The sequence below is a fragment of the Convolutriloba macropyga genome, chromosome 2, assembly GCF_964194025.1.
Source record: "Convolutriloba macropyga chromosome 2, txConMacr16.3, whole genome shotgun sequence".
Taxonomy (NCBI): Eukaryota; Metazoa; Xenacoelomorpha; order Acoela; family Convolutidae; genus Convolutriloba; species Convolutriloba macropyga.
In genome coordinates this window covers 66,013,804-66,031,932 of record NC_134469.1, presented here as the reverse complement: position 1 = coordinate 66,031,932, position 18,129 = coordinate 66,013,804, and the positions used below count along the sequence as shown (strand labels likewise).

Here is an 18,129-nt window from a genome sequence, read left to right as displayed (position 1 = left end):
ACCATGTGTTTAAAAAATGTTCTTGAATCATTCTCTTTACAAGTGAGCTATCTGTACAATGATCAGATAATACTTCTAGGATCAAAATTCTAATCAAGAAAGAAAGAATTAATTTCGTTGTTGAATAATAAACAAGCAACGTGGACAAATAACGAGATCAGAGCTATCTTCTTTTTCAATTTGCCCAATAAAATTGGATCATTTTAGAATCAACCGAATTAGTTTTCATCGATATTTGGATTGATAGAAGAGTTACCAGTGCCTCATCTAACAAACTAGGCTGCTAATTTGGTTACATAGTGACCTAATAGCAACCTTCGATTGTAAATGAGATTAGATAGCACGTTCGCCTTGCAGACAAGCAGACAAACATTATATGGCAACAATGGTGGGGACCGAAACAGAATAGATCTAAGTAATCTAATAAAACTATAATAAGGGTGTAAATGTGATTAGTAGATGGTCATATACTAGATGGATAGAAGGGGGGGGGGGGAGTTGAGTAAATTAACCACCTTTTGACTTCGAGACTAAGATAAGCATCATATTGCGTAGGTTAATTAATCAATTCTTGTTGCGATAATATTAGCACTCGGGAAAGTTGGTGTTCTTTGTTACTTCAAACTTCAAAAGAGTGGATTTGAAAAAGACTCCTATTCTCTTACTTATCGGTTCATACTAAAAACTGTACCCCGGTACTTCAAGTGATAAACGGTGTTACTTGAAAAAGGAGTTAAGGTTTCTGACATTGCGATATGACTCTTTATAACTCTAATTGCGCACACTGAGCATTTTAAAATATCTGAAGAAAGATGCTTCAATAGTCCGATAAAAGTCGCAAATTGTGCAATATATATAATTAAAAAAAATGGAGACAGGAAAATCCTATATTAAGCAACTCGACTAAAACAGAACACGAAGCACTGATTTAAATAATATGTAGTTACTTGACTCTCACATAATGAGCTGTCGCTCAGGTAAAAAATATCTGAGATAAATTCTAAGGTGTTGTTGTCAAATAGCACGCGAACTAAATAAGATTGGAGTTAATCTTCTATGATTATCTTTAGCTGCAAATGCAGATTTGATCTGTTCCTTTTTCACCGAGTTCTGTTTAAAAATACTTCAAAAAATACAGATGGCATAGGTAGTTATAGATGATGGTCGCTATTAAGGAGGCTACGTAATTCTACAAATAAGTGAATTTATTTGGTTAATTTACCTAGTAACAGTTATGCAACACTTTAAAATTGAACTTTAGACTAAATAACAGCAATGTTTGTCCTCACCGATTGTGAACACACATTCGAGATCAGACCGTTAGCCAATTAACCATATAAGCAACACACGATTATAGAGTTTTCAAATAATAGTTCACATAGAGGAAGCTAAATTTACATTACATCAAAATATCTCAAAACTAATACATCTCTCATAACACACCAGATCTCTAATCACTGAAAGGAAAACTTAAACTTAATGACAACCACACTAAACTTCAATTTTCAAAAGCAAAAAATAGATAAAAAGCCAAAATTTGCAATTCTTTGCCATACGTTTTCTCAAGACAAATTAATTTCTCAAATGCTGACATCACTTTTCTCGGTTCTAATAACCAATAATAAAATTCCAAACAAATCAGTGAGAAAAACAATCATCAGCAAGTATCCCAACATGAACACTAATTCCAGTCAGGTACTAAGTACTCCAGCGATCTAGTAAGCTTTCTAGTCAACTAGTAATTTCAGTTTTCGGCATGTGTTTTGGGGGCATTATTGAACAAACAATGCACAGAATATCGTAAGAATTTTCTCTTCATCCATTTCCACGGTACGTGGGCAAGTTTGTGATGTCATGAAGGCGGACAATTGTCTCGCGATATCAATTCGTTAATGAAATGAAGTATCTACTTTAATTACTAGTGTCTATCAACTAGTGTCCATCGTAATCTGATCCTCAACTGCAGTCCTATTTCCACTTAAATCAGATGAGATGCTACTGTCATTGCTGATACTGCTACCATTAGTGTTTCTGTCTCTCCCACTTCCATTACTCTTCCTGCTTCCATTAGAGTCATCGTCAACAACATTATTTTTACCTGAGCCAGACTTCCAACTTTACCATTCAACAGTGGAAAGCTTGCTAACATTTTAAATATAAGTCCCTTTAACAACCAGCTGCTTTTGAGGTAAAGCGTACGATGAATCTCACAAATATAAACTACAAACCGTCGATAGTTCACTGATTGAGCAAAACTGCAATTTTTGAAAAACTTGTAGGTTTATATTATTGAAATTCGCTTCTCAATGGAAAGGTTGAGATCATTCATTTTCATTTCGTTCATTTATCAGATTTTTAGGGTGCAATAAAAAAGTCAACTGATTAGGAACAGATATGCATGAAATGACCACTGTATGCCAGTTTAAAATACAGCTCACTAAATTAAGCTCTAAAAAATTCAGCGCTTCAACTCGAAGAAAATTACAATCACAACACGGAATCAAACATGAACCCTATCAAAGCGATTAACAAATTGACCAAAGCTTCATAGAAGAAACAAAGTTGCAGAAAGAACGAAAGAAGCAATTGCAACAGGATCTGCCAACTGAACTTATCTAACATTTCATTTTGAAATGTCGAAAGAGCCAGCAAACGTTCAAAAATCTCAAAATACTGTCTGTAAGAAAGGTAACATTTTTAAAAACATGATCTTCCATAGATTCAACCAAATCTCAAACTTCCAAAATTAGAGAAAGTGCAAATTGAAAAAAAGGAACTCGGTCATGTGCTTTTGTCAAATAATGGTCCGACCTCGCTCAACCACTTGTTCTTTACTTCATTGTCTAACAAATAAGGAAAAGATAAACTTTCAAAAATTCATAAATTACTCAAAAAATAAGAAATCAATATACGCTAAAACACTGTACAAATTAAATAACAAAGTCATTAGAGGGCCAAAGATAGACATTAAGAAGAGTAAGAGACAATACAAAGAACAAAACAAAAAAAAACAACAAGCACTGCAACAAAACAACAACAAGATGAAATCAATGTCCATCTAATTTAAAAACAAATCATGAATTCAAAATAGCATATCATAAAAATTAATTGATTCCAACTGACATGCATTTCACCAGAAAAGATACGGGACCTTTCTTTATTGAGAATAATTAACAAGCAGAAAGACGAAATTGGGCAAAGTTCAAAAATATGTTTACATTTTCAACTGAACCAATTGAATGTACTCATTTATACCTTCATACGAAGCCATTGAGACCTGTAATTATCCAGAAAGTCATACGACTACAAAAAGAACGGGCAAAATTTGCGAGGAAACGGTGTCGGAACTTCCATTCAATGAAAAAAAAACTGCGCCTTCTATCAACGTCATTAAACTAACATGTGACATGTCATTAAATGTGCCATTAATGTGGTAATCGGACAAAGCAGCAAATGAGAACCTCAATATGTCGAAAATACTTAAAAAGCAATGAAAACTTGTAGTATCAACGCATTAACCACTATTTAAATGACAAAAGAGCCACAATGACCACATTCTTATTCACATGATCGAGAAGGCGACCTCTCTTTTTGCTGAAACTCCGCTAAAAGGCGCAGAAATAAGATTAAAAGCGACGAATTGAAAAGAAAAACAATTATTTACTTTTGAAGACCAAGAAATTTTTTAACCATGAGTTATCACAACCATAAGCTTTAAACTGAAAAATTGTTAGCAGATTAATTTGTTACTGCTTAGTAAGCCGATTGCACGTGTCATTAGTTAGACTAAAAAAGTCGAAACAATGAAAAGGGATCCTAATTTAGGTTCTGAAGACTTTACGAAACGGAAGTAAAACTAGCCCTCTTCTGAAATTCAAAAAAATTTTAGGTTTCTTCTTTCAGCAAATTTGAACAGAGTGGGCTAAAGAAGCACACTTGGTGCCATTTTTAATGAAAAAGGTTGAATCTTGAAAAACTCAGCAAACATGTGAGCTAAAATTGTTAGAACAAAGAATTCAGCAACCCTCTAAATTCATAGACAAAACAAATAACTCTATTGTTAAAATTTTAGCAAAACTGACGCACATTTGCGCAAAAATTATAGAAAACGTGAACAAAATAACTAACTGGAATAAATGAAAATCAAGACATCCTGTACGGGCTTTCTAATGATACAAATCACAACTTTCTACGATATATCGATCGACAAAAATTGACTGACCAAAAAAACTCAGTTGAGCATATAGCTCCTCTCCCACTTAAGTGGGTCGGAACAAATAGACCTAAAAACATGTAGGAATCAAAGTTTAGGGAAACGAATGGTAAGCTCGTACCTATTACATAAAGATCGTAAATTAATTTTTGAATGCATTCTCAATCTCAATCAAAACAACTCTGGCCTGATGGAAATCAAGAGAACGACATATTTACCTGCACACAATGAATACCCAAAGATTGGAACTTCAAGAACCTCAATATTAATATTATTATTTACCTTCTAAACACTAAAACGATTGAGTATAAACAATAGCGTCCACCAAGACGCAGAGATTTTCTCAAAAAGTCAAGTTTCGAGCAGGCTGAACTGGTCTTCTAAAAGAAAAATCACCGACAACCACTCAAGGAGTGAAATTTTACTCATTAATCCACTTCAAAGGTTCCAGTAACACGACAGGTTTAACCAAAAAGGCGAAACCGTTGTTATTAACAACCGTTAAGAGAGCAAAAACTTAAAAAATGTAAATAAAAATTTTACAATATAATCCGGTAAAAATTAAGCAAATGGTCAAAACTTGGCTGAAACCTAAACAAAACTTGCTCCAAAAAACCAATCTCACCTTAAGTCCAGCCGAATCTGCCATTGCAAGGCGAGCCCCTCGAAAAAAAACCTACCAGCACTGAAGATGACACACGATTGGATATTAAAGCCAATGGCCTCTGGGACAGAAGTTTGTCCGTTGATCTTTTCAGGGGAGGACCGGCACAAGGGGAGCAGGACCTTCAGCAACCCGAGTGACAAAGCAGGTTGCCAGCAAACTAAACCTCAAGAACGACTACTCTTACGCCAACATCATCACGTTTTTCCAAAAAAAAACAGCTTTGCGCTACTCCAGAGCTCCGTGCTTTGCCTGCGCGGTTTCCGTTCGCTTCGACGACCGCATTAAGTTGAGGCTTCCATAGGGACTTTTGTTGGGCTTTTAAGTTGAATATGATTCTCCTTTGTTTGATTTTCAATTAGTAGTTTTATGACTTGATAATTTTCATCTCATTTTCATGAGTGCTGGTTTGTAACAAAACTTTTACAGGTATCACATCCAATTTTCTCTCCATTTTTACATTTGCTCGAGTTCGTGTTTTTAGCTGCTACTGATTAAAGAGTAATTTTGGCCACCATTTCTGTAAACACTATTTTTGACCACCTTACGAAAAGGTGGACTTGTTAGCTATCGCTGATCTTGAATTTAATTTTTCATCTATAAAAAATTCCACTAAATTATTCTAACGACACATCAGCGACAAAAAGCACAGAAGATAAAATCTCTTAAAAGACTGCAAACACCATATGTTTAAAAACTCATACCATGTTAAAAATAACAGAAATAGATAGAAATTTGATTTAAATAAATCAATTTTCATGAATAGAAACAACTTACAATTCATACCAATGATCTCAAAAAATCATTTAGGCCAAGACGTCAAAAACTGCAACAAAAAATCTGTAAACTGCAATTAATTAGATGATTATAGAAATTGTCAAAAAGCGTCGAAAATGAACCCGAAATTTATTAACACTCGAGAAACAAAAGTGAATTTTTGCTAGTTCTTATTGCTTAAAAAATATCTGATGAGATCTATTATGCTTATGATAACAAAAAATGAGAAGTCACGTGACACTTCTAGTCCGTTGAAAACTTCAAATCAGTCAGACGAAATGCTAAATAGAGCCACTATGAACTAATTGGAATAACCGCCACAAACTCATTTTCTGAACTTTTATTGTTCCTCTTGCGACCCTTCATTGAATTTACTTAAACTTAATCTAAACTTCTTTAAACTATATTCTCAGGACCCTGTCAGTCTTCTACATACTTGTATCTGTTCTATGGCACCCACCTGTAATTGCCAATAAAACTATTGTATATAACAGCTGAAATCCATCAAAGAGTCGACCGAAATAACAAAAACTTCATGAGCTTGACTCTTGATCTGCACTGAATTAAAAAACCAATGCTTTAACTCAGCCGTACCAATAATAACTTAATGATTAGTTTACTTGGGAACACTATTGAAATTAGCCAAGTTTGAAGCCTGGCCTGGGCTGTTGAATAATTTTAACAGGTTGTTGGTGTAGCGGATTTCAGCTCCAATGAATATCGTGTTGTTATGCATGTACACTGGCTTATCTCCTCTTGTATCCGAGCTTGAAAATAAACAGAAACAATAATAAACTGAACGTCAAAAGTAAGTTAGCACCTCCTAGTTACGAAATAAAAATTCAATTTTTGACGCAACATTACTCCATCTTGCAATCAAAATTCGGAGAAAATTCCTACACCATTGATCCTCCAAGTATGGTTGACGAAATTTCATTCTTAAAATGAAGTAGTCTCAAAATGCGATGTTTTCACGTTTGTTCAACTATGATTGAGTTTGCATTAGCATTTTTTAGCCTATTTTTATTCGAATGTCAGAAGTCATACAGCAAAATACATCCGTTTGTTTTGGATACTAGTTTACACAGTTTCAACGATAATCCGCGAATAGTCAACCAGTTTCAAGACATAAAAGAAATCAGTGATTTACAAGAAAAACATGTGCTTCTGAATTTTTGATCGCCTCAGTTATATCTTATTATACCATACCTAATCAGTACAATTTTGATTGAAATGTTTTGCACGCACATAAGATTCCTGGGCCCTAACGTCGCATAACCTTAACAGGTTATGGGCCCAGGAAATTAAAATCCCTACGATTAATCATCAAAAAGGGAAAAGGTAACGCGCATTTTTGATCTTTTGCCTGCGCAATTTTTTTGAATCCGAAAAGCGTAAAATTTTTTTGTCAGAAATTCTGCCAACTTTTATTCGAAGCTATTCTGCCAACATTGTAATCTGCAGTATTCAAAGTGTTGAAAGTCGAACTTAAAACTGCAAACTGAAGGTATCGAAGATATTCATTGGTTGATATATGTCAATTTTTTTGTGACAGACAAAAATTTTTTTACAGATAATATTTAGAAACATAAAAACGAGAAGATATTCTGCCAACAACAATGCAAATCTGATATCACGTCGACAGTATATACACAGTATTTGTTGTATTCACAGAATATATTGCAAGTTGAAGTTGGGGATATGAAGTTTTTTTTGGTATTGACATTTTTTTATTATAAACAAACATTTGTCAGAAGAATATTGACAACTACTCATCTCGGATACAAGCAATTCTTGGAGAATTCATGCAGCAAGTTTTTGTTTAATATTGACAGGTTTCGCAGTAGTCTAACGGTTTCTTTGATACATAGCAAATAATTTTGTAATGAAAGTAGTGTTTGCCTTTTCCGGCTAAAACCCACACAAATTAAGGGGATTTTTAACAAATAGAAAACACCAGTCACTCCAACTATTTCAAATATTCTGATTTTTGATTCCGATGTATAACATTCAAGCGAAATTTGTTTTTCGGAACATGTTCTAACTATTGCAAAAGTCATTTGAAAGATTAACATAACATTGGAAGTTTCTTTACACAGTGCGATACATAAAAATGTGTGATCAGTCGTGTAGACGTAAAGGTGTTTATTTCTCTGGAAAAGAGGAGGATTTTGCTTATTTTCAGGATCAATTTGAAGCAAAGATGTTTAACATGAAACTTTTGAGAGTTTTGAAATGGCAATGTGATGAAACTGAGTTTGAGAAAAATTCGAAACCTAAGGCTTCCGAGGAAGCTAAACTTAGAAATAAACAGCAAGCTCGGGAAAAATTTGATGAGTTAAAGATGCGTAATTGATGTGAGATCATACAATCATTTGACAAACGTACTGCAATGTTTTTGAGACCTTACAAAGAGGATGGTCCAAAGGCTTGGGCCGTAATGTGTGATAGATATAAAAGTTGCGAACGGCCTGGTCTACAGCAATTGATTGAAAAATTGACAAATTTGAAATTTGTAGCAAATGAAAGTGTCATTGATTATATCACACGGGCTGAAGAGTTTCAAAGTAATTTAAGAGAGGTTGATGAACAAGTAAAAGAGCCCATACTTATTTCCATTATTTTGAAAGGTCTCAGATGATTTTGCTAATCTTGTAACCATATGCAAATTCAGTAAGGACGAAAAAAACCTGGATATTATTAAAAGAGATTTAGTAAATATTGAATATGACAAAAGACAACGTAGCAATGATGAGCGTCGGGAGTCTACTTTTTTGGCAGTAATAGACAGACACCAAAATTGAAATGTAATTTTTGTGGGAAAATGGGTCATAAGGAAGCGTTTTTTTTTGCAAAAGATTCTAACGAAAGAAATATGAATGTCATAATTGTGGTACTTCAGGTCACATAGCAAAAGATTGCCGCAAACCAAAACAAAACAAAAAGTACTGTTCTTTCTGCAAAATGAACAACCATGACCGCAACGAATGTCGTTAACTTAAAAATGGTACCAGTAACAATGAATCACCTAATTTACTTCGTGCAATGAACTCAGCTAATGAAAAAGGTTTTTGATTTTTCGCAAGTAGTGATAACAATGTTTTAGCTAAGAATGAAGTTGATATAATAACTGATTCAGGATGTACAAATTATGTTGAAAGGTCGCCAACTGTTTGCTACATTAGATGGGAGTTTTTCGGGATCTGTTGGCTGTGCCAACAATTCTGAATCCGAAATTAAAGGTAAGGGTAGGGCTGAATTTTATGTGTGTGAGGATAATGGAAAGAGCAAAAATAACGCTGTCAGAAGCTCTTTTTGTTCCCGACTACGGGAAGAATTTAATTTCAGTGAGCAAATTGAAAAATTCTGGTAATAAAGTGGAATTTGGAGACAACGATCATATAGTAACAAGAGATGGCAGTTTTTCCACAGATGCAAGAGAACAATCTATTCCGATGGAGTGCCAAATTTATTAATCATAGGACTCAAGAAAATGAGTTTTGCAACAAACAATGCTTAGCTTCTTCAAACTTGAAACTTTGGCATGACAGATTAGGTCATAATAATTTTCAGGATTTGATAAAACTTCAATACCATGTTGGAATGCAAATTGACAAAAATGATAGCAGTGGATTGAAGTTTGACACTTGTGAATTAAACAAAGCAAAACGTAAAGCGGTTCCAAAAGATAGTGTTGACAGAGCAAACAATGCGCTTGATATTGTCCATGTTGATATTTTAGGACCAGTAACACCTGTATCAGTTGACAATCATAGATATGCAATTTTATTTGTTGACAGTTTTTCCAAATATTCGAAAGTTTACTTTATGAAAACTCGTGACGAATGCCTCCAGTATTTTCAAGAGCTTTGTGCAGATTTAGGTACACCTCAAACTCTCGTAAGTGACGGCGCAAAAGAGTTTTCCTCTACTCAGTTTTCCAGGTTCTGTCGTGAAAATAAGGTGAGACTTGAAAATTCAGCACCCTATACGCCGAAGGAAAATGGCAAAGTAGAGAGAAAATGGGGGACTACTACCGGCATGACAAGATGTTTGTTAGATAACGCAGGATTGGGAAAAGTACTGGACTTATGCAATGAACTACGCTTTTTACATCAAAAACTACTGTTTTCACTCGGCAATTGGAAAAACACCTTACGAAAAAATATGGATCCAAACCAAACGTTTCTTTTGTAAATGTTTTTGGCTGTAAGGCCTTTAGCTATATCGAGAAACAGTTTCGGGGAAAACCTGACCATCGTGCTCAAGAAGGTATTTTTATGGGATTTTGAAATAATAGCAACGCGTTTATTATAGGCATTCCAGTCGAACAAAGAAATTACAAGATTACAAAAACTCACAATGCAAAATTCAACGAGGATGTAAATTTTTGTAAAGCCAAAAACGACCGCAATCAACCTTCTTCTTTGGAAGGTCCCTCAGTAGCAAATATTAATTTTGGTGATGTTAATGAGACAGAATTTTGCAATGAACCTGTTGCAATCTTGAACGAGGAGACAGTAGAGAATCAAATATCACCTCTTCGTAGATCTGCCCGACTTAACCAGAATACTAATAATGAGTTCTCTGCAGAAGTGGAGGAAATCTTGAAATGTTAAGCTGAACTGCCTCAAAATACTAATGAAGCCCTGAGAAATGAAAAATGGCGAGACGCAATGCAACAAGAGTATAATTCGTTAATTAAAAACCACGTTTGGGAGTTAGTTTCTCTTCCAGAAAATGCGAAAGCAATTGGGAGATGGCATTTTGCTAACAAATTTGATAGTGATGGTAATGTCAATAAACACAAAGCACGTTTTGTGGCAAAAGGTTCTAGTCAACAACAAGGTATTGACTACAAAGACACATACTCACCCACTACTAGACTGAGTACCATACGTATCGTACTTCAAATAGTGACAAATTTAGGTGGTATGCCAAAACAAATGGACATCAAGACAGCGTACTTGAATGCACCAATTGAGGAAAATGTATACATGCTTCACCCTGAAGTTTTTGAAAAATTCGACACAGACGGTAATCCATTAGTTTGTAAATTGAACAAGAGCATTTACGGTTTGAAACAGTCAGGAAGAAATTGGTTCCTTACTCTTAAAGGACATTTAGAAACCATAGATTTTGAAGCATGCATACATCATCCATGTTTATTCATCAAAAATGGAATAATTATTTGGCAATGATTTGCGTTTGGGTAGATGATACTATTTTCTATTGTCAAGAAACTGATTTCTACCAATGGTTTGAGGGAAAGATGTCAACCAAATTCATTATTAGTGAATGTTCTGATCTCAAATTGTTTTTGGGAATGAAATTTGAGTTTTCCGATGGGATAATTGAAATTAGTCAGGAAAAATTCATTGATAACCTTCTGATAAAATTTGAAATGAGCGACTGCAAAAGTGTATCTACACCTATTACAGAAAAACAAAAGTTCACGAAATTTGCACAGACTGATAAACCTGATATTGATAATACAACTTATCGCAGTCTCGTTGGGAGCCTTGATTATTTAGCTAGGATTTATGTTCTAACTTATTCAGAGAACCAAATGATACAAATACATCAAGTTCTATCTCAGTATTTGAAAATAGACGCCATTTTGATTTCCCTTTGTGATCTTTGGGTTATCCTTGATTTCATTAATTTTGCCCAATTTAGCCCACTTTTCCCAATATAGGCCTCCACGAAATTATAACCCAATTATTATAAATTTACTGCAATGGGGGGCTATACGTTATATTACCAAAAAAAGCCTAGCATCAGGTGTTTGCCCCAGGCGGTCAGTTGTTGCGTCATTAGTTTGTTCTCGCTGGCGCTACTCCTTCCGATTCGTTTTTTTTTTACGTGAAAACGAGGTGAAAGATTGTTCCGCCGTTCGGGCATTGCCACTACCTAGATTGCAACCAGTTCTCGATCTTTGACGAGGGCATGATGTGGTGCAAGCCCCGCATACATGCCCTGAGTCATTCTTTTGCAAAAGAATCAAAATTTTCCAAAGATAAATTTCAAAAATTTAGTAGATCTTTTTTTTAGCTTTTTAGGGTCAAAAGTTACAAAAAATGACTGAATTGTGCCTGGGGAATTGTGCCACTCAAAAATTTTAGGGATCAGAGGAAAAACGTCAAAATTACTATTTTTAGATTCAAAATTTAGAAATTTCCTTTTAAGTTTTTAAAAAAAGATTTCAAAACTTTCATCTTTGTTCAACTGCAGGCCATACTGTAGGTCATAGGGCTTCTGTTTGGCCTTTACAAATGATTGCTACAAGATGTGGGTTCAAATATAGGGCATCAGAAAAACATCATGTTTTTCATTTTTGTTCTAATTCTGCAAATTTTGGCACAAAAAGCACCCTTAGTACAACGTTAGTGATTGTTGACGGCAGAAAAAGTTCCCTATGCTAAAAAATCGAAAGAATCATTGAATTGGGAGAGAATTATAAACAAATTGAAATTTCAATAAAAAAATCGGTCAAATTTGTAACTTTTCTGAAAAACTGGATAGTTTTTGCAGAAAACTGTTTGCAGTTAATAGCCTGCAACACCCATTAACTCTAGTTTACCCTTAAAAAAACGTCAAAATTGACACATGAAAGTAAAAAAATATTTTTAAATTTGCTCAAAAATTAGGCCACAAATTGCCCAAAAACCCCATGAAGGAGAATTCCTAAAAAAAAAAAAATTACAAGGGGGTCCCCTGGTCGAAGAAAAAAGTAGAAAAATTCGCTCATTACTTGAGTTTTATTTTTAATTTGTAGATAGGTTTCTGTTTTCAGACACACCACACTACCCCACCCTCGCGTTTTTTGATGCCAGAAAGGGGGTCGGAATATTAGCAATATTCAGTGCATGCAGGATTTTATATAGCACATGCTGTTTCATTTGCGTTTTACCAAAAAAACTGAAGTTAATTTGATAAGTTGGGCCTGCCTTGAGCTTTTAGCACCAATTTTGTTTTACCCTAGATTATCTAATAAGATTTAAAGTGATAAGGGACCAAGTGCGTCCCATTTGAGTTCCGTTGCTTAAAATTATAAAATAAGTCACGCAAAAAAGGCAGCGTGGCAGGGCACACCTCGGTACGGCCTTTTCCAACTTCAGGTGACCAAGTGGATGATAGAAAAATACAAGAAAATTGTTTCAAGGAAGTATAATCAACTTTAAAACATACCCGGCAGATTGCCGGAAAAAAGAAAAATTATTTTTAAAGTGTGACTTATTTTGATGTCATTCCGTTGTTGAACAGACTCCTGTTTCATAGTGAGACAATACAGAGGCTAGTATCAGTACCAACAAGCATTAGAGATAAGACTTAATAAGAACCAAGTTAGAGTACGAGGGCATCTAAAACTGGGCTTTATGGGTTTATTCCATTTCTATTTCTGATTCCATTTTTTAAAACTGACTCTGTTCATTTTAAGCAAAATGTTCAACAAGCCGTGAACGAAGGTAAGGCAAAAATTTTTTATTCGACGAAGTAAAAAAAACATAGCCGGACAAGTCCTGACGTACAATTCGAAAAATTTTTATTGACTAAACAAGAAACTAGACCTAGAACGGACTATGGTAATTGGGAAAACCATTTCTAGAAAAAATCAGATAACAGAAAACAAAACAAAAACAGAAAATCAATGTTAAAATGTCGCTAGCGAGAACAAAAAACCACTAGCGAGGAATATGCCAAGAATGTAAAGTTGATTCTAACAAAAAACTGGGCCTAGAATGACCTATAAATGGATTGGAAAAACCATTTAGAAAAAAAAACCGATCCAAAAATCTGAAAACAAAAACAGTAAAAACCAAAGTGAAATTGCCGCATGTGAACAAAAACCACTTGCGAGAAAGCAAACTTTTGCTCAAACACCGTTTTCTCACTCTACTTAAAAATTAGAGCGAAAAAAAAATGCACGACGCAAAACCACTCGCTTTTTCGTTCCATTTCCTGGTTCGGCGTGACCAAAATCACTACTCCAGTTTGACTTCAAAAATCATGAAAATGTGTGAACAGATCTTTAAGACAGCGCCCCAATACAATTCGAAATCTTCAAATAGTAAAAACCAGGAGTACCGCAATATAGCTCCGCTCTGCTTACAGCTTCGCAGCTATAAAAAAATAGGAGCGCTATAATAGCCAGCTGCGAAGCTGAGGCGGCTATTAAACAACACTAGGAACCAATTTCATTGAACTTTCGGAAATTAAAATAAGTACCATAGTCTTCTTAATTATTGATACGCCGCTCCTTAAAAGCAATTACTAAAACAAAAGTAGTTCACTTTAGTATCTGAGGTAAACCGGAAGTACAAAATTTAAGACACTTTGGAAAATTTTATTTAAATTTAGTAAATTGAGGTCGGTACCTTCCAACGCACTTCGACTAGAAATTAACATCTTTAATAGAAATGAATTTAGTGATAATTATTATGTCTGTAAAGAAACACCAGGGACAAAGCAATTGAAGAAGGTTACAATAATGTTACAATTTGATCTTAAAAAATTAGCTTAATTATTGATATTTCCCGTATTACATATTGGCTGCATTCGAATAACAATCAACTTGAGTCACATAGATCCCATTGGCTTTATCTCCTTCCATTGAAGTAAGCAAATATTTTTTTTTCAGATTGAGGTCAATTTTAGGATCCTTTCCATTTGTGCCCCCCCCCCCCAGTACGTTATGCTCCCCTCAGTTACAGAGCACGTGTCATAACATGTTAAATCACTAAGCACAATTATAGCACGTGCTTCTGGGGGGGGGGGTGTGCAAATAATATGCATTCACTAGGCTCGGGGGGGGGGGGGGGCACAAACGGGAAAGATCTCAACTTGGAAAGTGAGCCAAGTCAAAAGTGAACGAAGTCAAACACTTAACCGCGCGAATGAACAAATTCGCATTACTAAGAGTGAAAATGACATCACACACACAGTCAATTCAGTGGAAATTGCATGAATGAAAAACCAAAAGCAAGCAACCTAAAAATGACAAGGACTTGATTCGAAAAAGCAATTAGAAAAAGAACGCAATCAGGAAACTCGAAAAACAACGTTTAGACCGCTGTCTCGCTCTGCTTCAAAAAAGAAGAGTAAAAAAATTCGCGCCGTAAATTCACTTTCTTTCGCTCCACTTCCTGTTTCGGTGTGACCAAAATGACTACTCCAATTTGATTTCAAAGATGAATAAAATGTGTCTGAAAAGATCTTAGAAAAGCAAACATAGGTGTACCTATTCCGGAAACGCCTCAACGAGTCACGCCTGTCAAAATTAAAAAAAAAAATCTACCTTTTTTAAGAATTGTACCTACCAATACGACAAAAAAAAAAAACAGAAAACCGTTAATTCAAAAAAACAGTCAAGAAAAAAGGCCAAAAACCAACTAACAAAAACCCAAAAAACTATAATACTTCTTAAAGTCAATTGAGAGAAATTAAAAGCCAATACAATAATAATTTGGACATATTAAGGTAAAACTTGTCTAATTTTGAAGACAAAAGGAAAACCTGCAAGAAATTGAAAAAAATAGTTTCAAACTTCGCAAATTTTATTGATATTTCTTAGCTTAAAACACCATCATCAAAGCGGTAATAGATTGACACCTAAAAATTCCATTAAGCAATAGCCATCTATTCAGTTCCGAACAAATGCAATGGGACCAAATATGGGCAAAAAAAACTTAAAATCCTAAAAACCGCAAAATTGATTAAAACTTCCAAATTAGCATAAAACTCAGATTAAGTTCCAAAAAACTTGAAAATGCAATCAATACAAACATGAAATAGCGAAGTCAAACCGCTCTATCTAACAAAGTTAAAACGGAAGAAAACTGTTCAAAAAAGCCGCTCTTTGACAAAAAATTTGCTCGTTTACAGAAAACTTTTCAAACCTCAATTTCTCGCTCTCCCGAAAACAGTGATATGAACAAAAACCACTCTTTTTGATTTACTGAATTTTGTCTATCAATTGGAGATGGGATGTTAGGCGAAAACTCGATTAAGCGAACGAAATTTTTGTAGCCATTAGGCGAAAATCCTGAAGCAATTTTTTTGTGGAAATTAGCAAAATTGCGAATAGCAATCAAAACACTTGAGAGGTACTTCAAAATCCACTCGATATTATAAAGTTGTATCCCTATATTATAAAGTTGTATCCCGAAATCGTTGGCCGTGAAGTATCCATATCAGTTGCCTCATGCAAAAGAGTTGTTAAAAGTACAGGCAAAATGTATTATTATTTTCAATGTCTTGCATCTCTTCTAATGTACTTAATGTCATCACGGCCAATGATTTCGGTCTTTAAAAGTAACAGGTATAAAATGACAATGTTTAAAATACTTGTCAATAGATTTGATGTAAGCAATTTAGAACTACTGGTTATTGGGGGAGTTGGGGTGAAGCTACATCTTGAAAATAATCAAAATTTGAAAACTTAATTTACAATATATTACCTAACGGATATTGCAGTATCTCCTTTAAGTGGTTTAATTGGTATTCGCCAAATTTCCACAAAACCTTAACTCAGAAGTTTCGCCTAATGGCTATCAAAATTCTTTTCGCCTAATAGAGTTTTCACCTAATATCCCATGCCCCTATCAAACCATTCCAAATTTTACTACGCACTTCATTTCCTGCTTCAAAACTTACTCTAAACATACCCGGTAGATTGCCGGAAAATAGCCGCCGTTGATTCCCATAACTCTATTGGGATTGAAAGAAAAGAAAATATCAACAAAAATTGATTTTTGTATAAAAACATTTTCAAGTGCGATTTATTTTGATGTCATTTCGTAATTGAACACATTCCAGTCTCTGTGAGAGGCTATAGGGTCTAGTATCAATACCAATAAGCATTATAGATAGTAACTAAAACTTTGAGAACAAATTTCAAGTACCGGGCATCTAGAAATGGGCTTTTATGGGTTTATCCCGTTTCTATTTCTGACTTTGATTTTTTATACTGACTCTCTTCATTTTGAATTGCTTTGCTGAGCAGCTGCTGTTTAAAAGGACTTCCAGCAGAATGACAGAAGATTAAAACTAGCCTAGAGAAGTCAAATAGATTTCACGCAAAATGTCGAAAAAGCGGCAAAATGGGTAAAGCGAAAAGTTCCACGAAGTAAAATAAAAAAAATAGGAGCGCTATGATAGCCGGCTGAGAAGATGAGGGCGGCTATTAATAAAATTGATTTATAATAAACTTCTCCAATACTCCTCTTCGAGTCGTAAAAAAGACAGCGCCCCAATATAATTATATTCATTGAGTTGTAAAAACCAAGAGAATGCCAAAAAGAGCTCGCTATCGCACCTATTAATCACAGAAACATTCAACTAATTGTATCAATAAGTTAATGGGAACTTGGGAAAGTTATATGCGAAAAAGATACGAAGCGTGACCAAAAATAACACACAGTCACATCCATTTCACTCGGATGCTGATAGTATCTGAAAAAAAAAGCGACTGACTGGTTTGTATGTGCCCGGAGAAGCTCATGTGAGACAAACTGTGCGACACCATTCTCGGGGTTGAAATCTGCCGTGGGTCGCTGGAAACAACTTGAACTATTCGTCTTAAACTTTACAGTGAAGTGTTCCTTTTTGCCTCGAGATGTGTTTTGATCATAGAGCGTCACAATGCATAATCCTTGAAATGGGTACGGTAGCATCGGATCAGTCTCGGTGCGACACATCTGCACAAATACGCTGATATGTGTGCTGTTCCCTTTACCAGCCCCATTAGCAAACATACGCAGCCTGAACTCGAACCCTTCAGGAGTCTGGAAGCGCTTCGAGTAGCGGCTCGTTTGTTGAACATCTCTGTCAAGTTCTCCAAAACGCCCCAGACGCCAAACAAGTGTACCATCGCCTCTCATGTCATGCTGCGCTGCTTCGTGCTCACGAAATGTCTCTACAAAACAGAATTTCAGCTTTTTGTTCCAACCCGCCACATGTATTTGGATAATAGTAACTTAAAGTGGGCCTGGTTTTTTAAAGTCAATTTTGGCCGATTAATATCTTTTGCCGAGACATACCAAAGTCGTTCCATCAAAAATACCTTGATAAACTGAATCGATCCCTGAAATCACACTTCATTTCCTGCTTCAAAACTTACTCTAAACATACCCGGTAGATTGCCGGAAAATAGCCACCGTTGATTCCCATAACTATTGGGATTGAAAGAAAAGAAAATATCAACAAAAATTGATTTTTGTATAAAAACATTTTTATGTGCGATTTATTTTGATGTCATTTCGTAATTGAACACATTCCAGTGTCTGTGAGAGGCTATAGGGTCTAGTATCAATACCAATAAGCATTATAGATAGTAACTAAAACTTTGAGAACAAATTTCAAGTACCGGGCATCTAGAAATGGGCTTTAATGGGTTTATCCCGTTTCTATTTCTGACTTTGATTTTTTTATACTGACTCTCTTCATTTTGAATTGCTTTGCTGAGCAGCTGCTG

The 18,129-nt window shown here is 35.0% G+C and overlaps 1 protein-coding gene across 1 annotated transcript; it reads right to left on the bottom strand.

Moving 5' to 3' along the window:
* Positions 1 to 93: 93 nt before the first annotated feature.
* Positions 94 to 17,712, bottom strand: LOC142334615 (TNF receptor-associated factor 5-like). Its single transcript, XM_075382789.1, has 3 exons — positions 17,130 to 17,712; positions 6,315 to 6,421; positions 94 to 2,098 (listed from the first exon to the last, which is right to left on the bottom strand). Exons 1-3 carry the CDS (start codon positions 17,534 to 17,536, stop codon positions 1,929 to 1,931), a joined length of 684 nt encoding a protein of 227 aa, XP_075238904.1. The 5' UTR covers positions 17,537 to 17,712; the 3' UTR covers positions 94 to 1,928.
* Between the last annotated feature and the right edge of the window lie 417 nt (positions 17,713 to 18,129).

Coding starts and splice junctions, on each gene's coding strand:
- LOC142334615 (XM_075382789.1), bottom strand. CDS start 17,536: ATGAGAGGCGATGGTACACTTGTTTGGCGTCTGGGGCGTTTTGGAGAA. Junction 6,422..17,129: donor CTCCGGGCACATACAAACCA/GTCAGTCGCTTT, acceptor TTTATTTTCAAG/CTCGGATACAAGAGGAGATA. Junction 2,099..6,314: donor AAAATTATTCAACAGCCCAG/GCCAGGCTTCAA, acceptor AGTCTGGCTCAG/GTAAAAATAATGTTGTTGAC.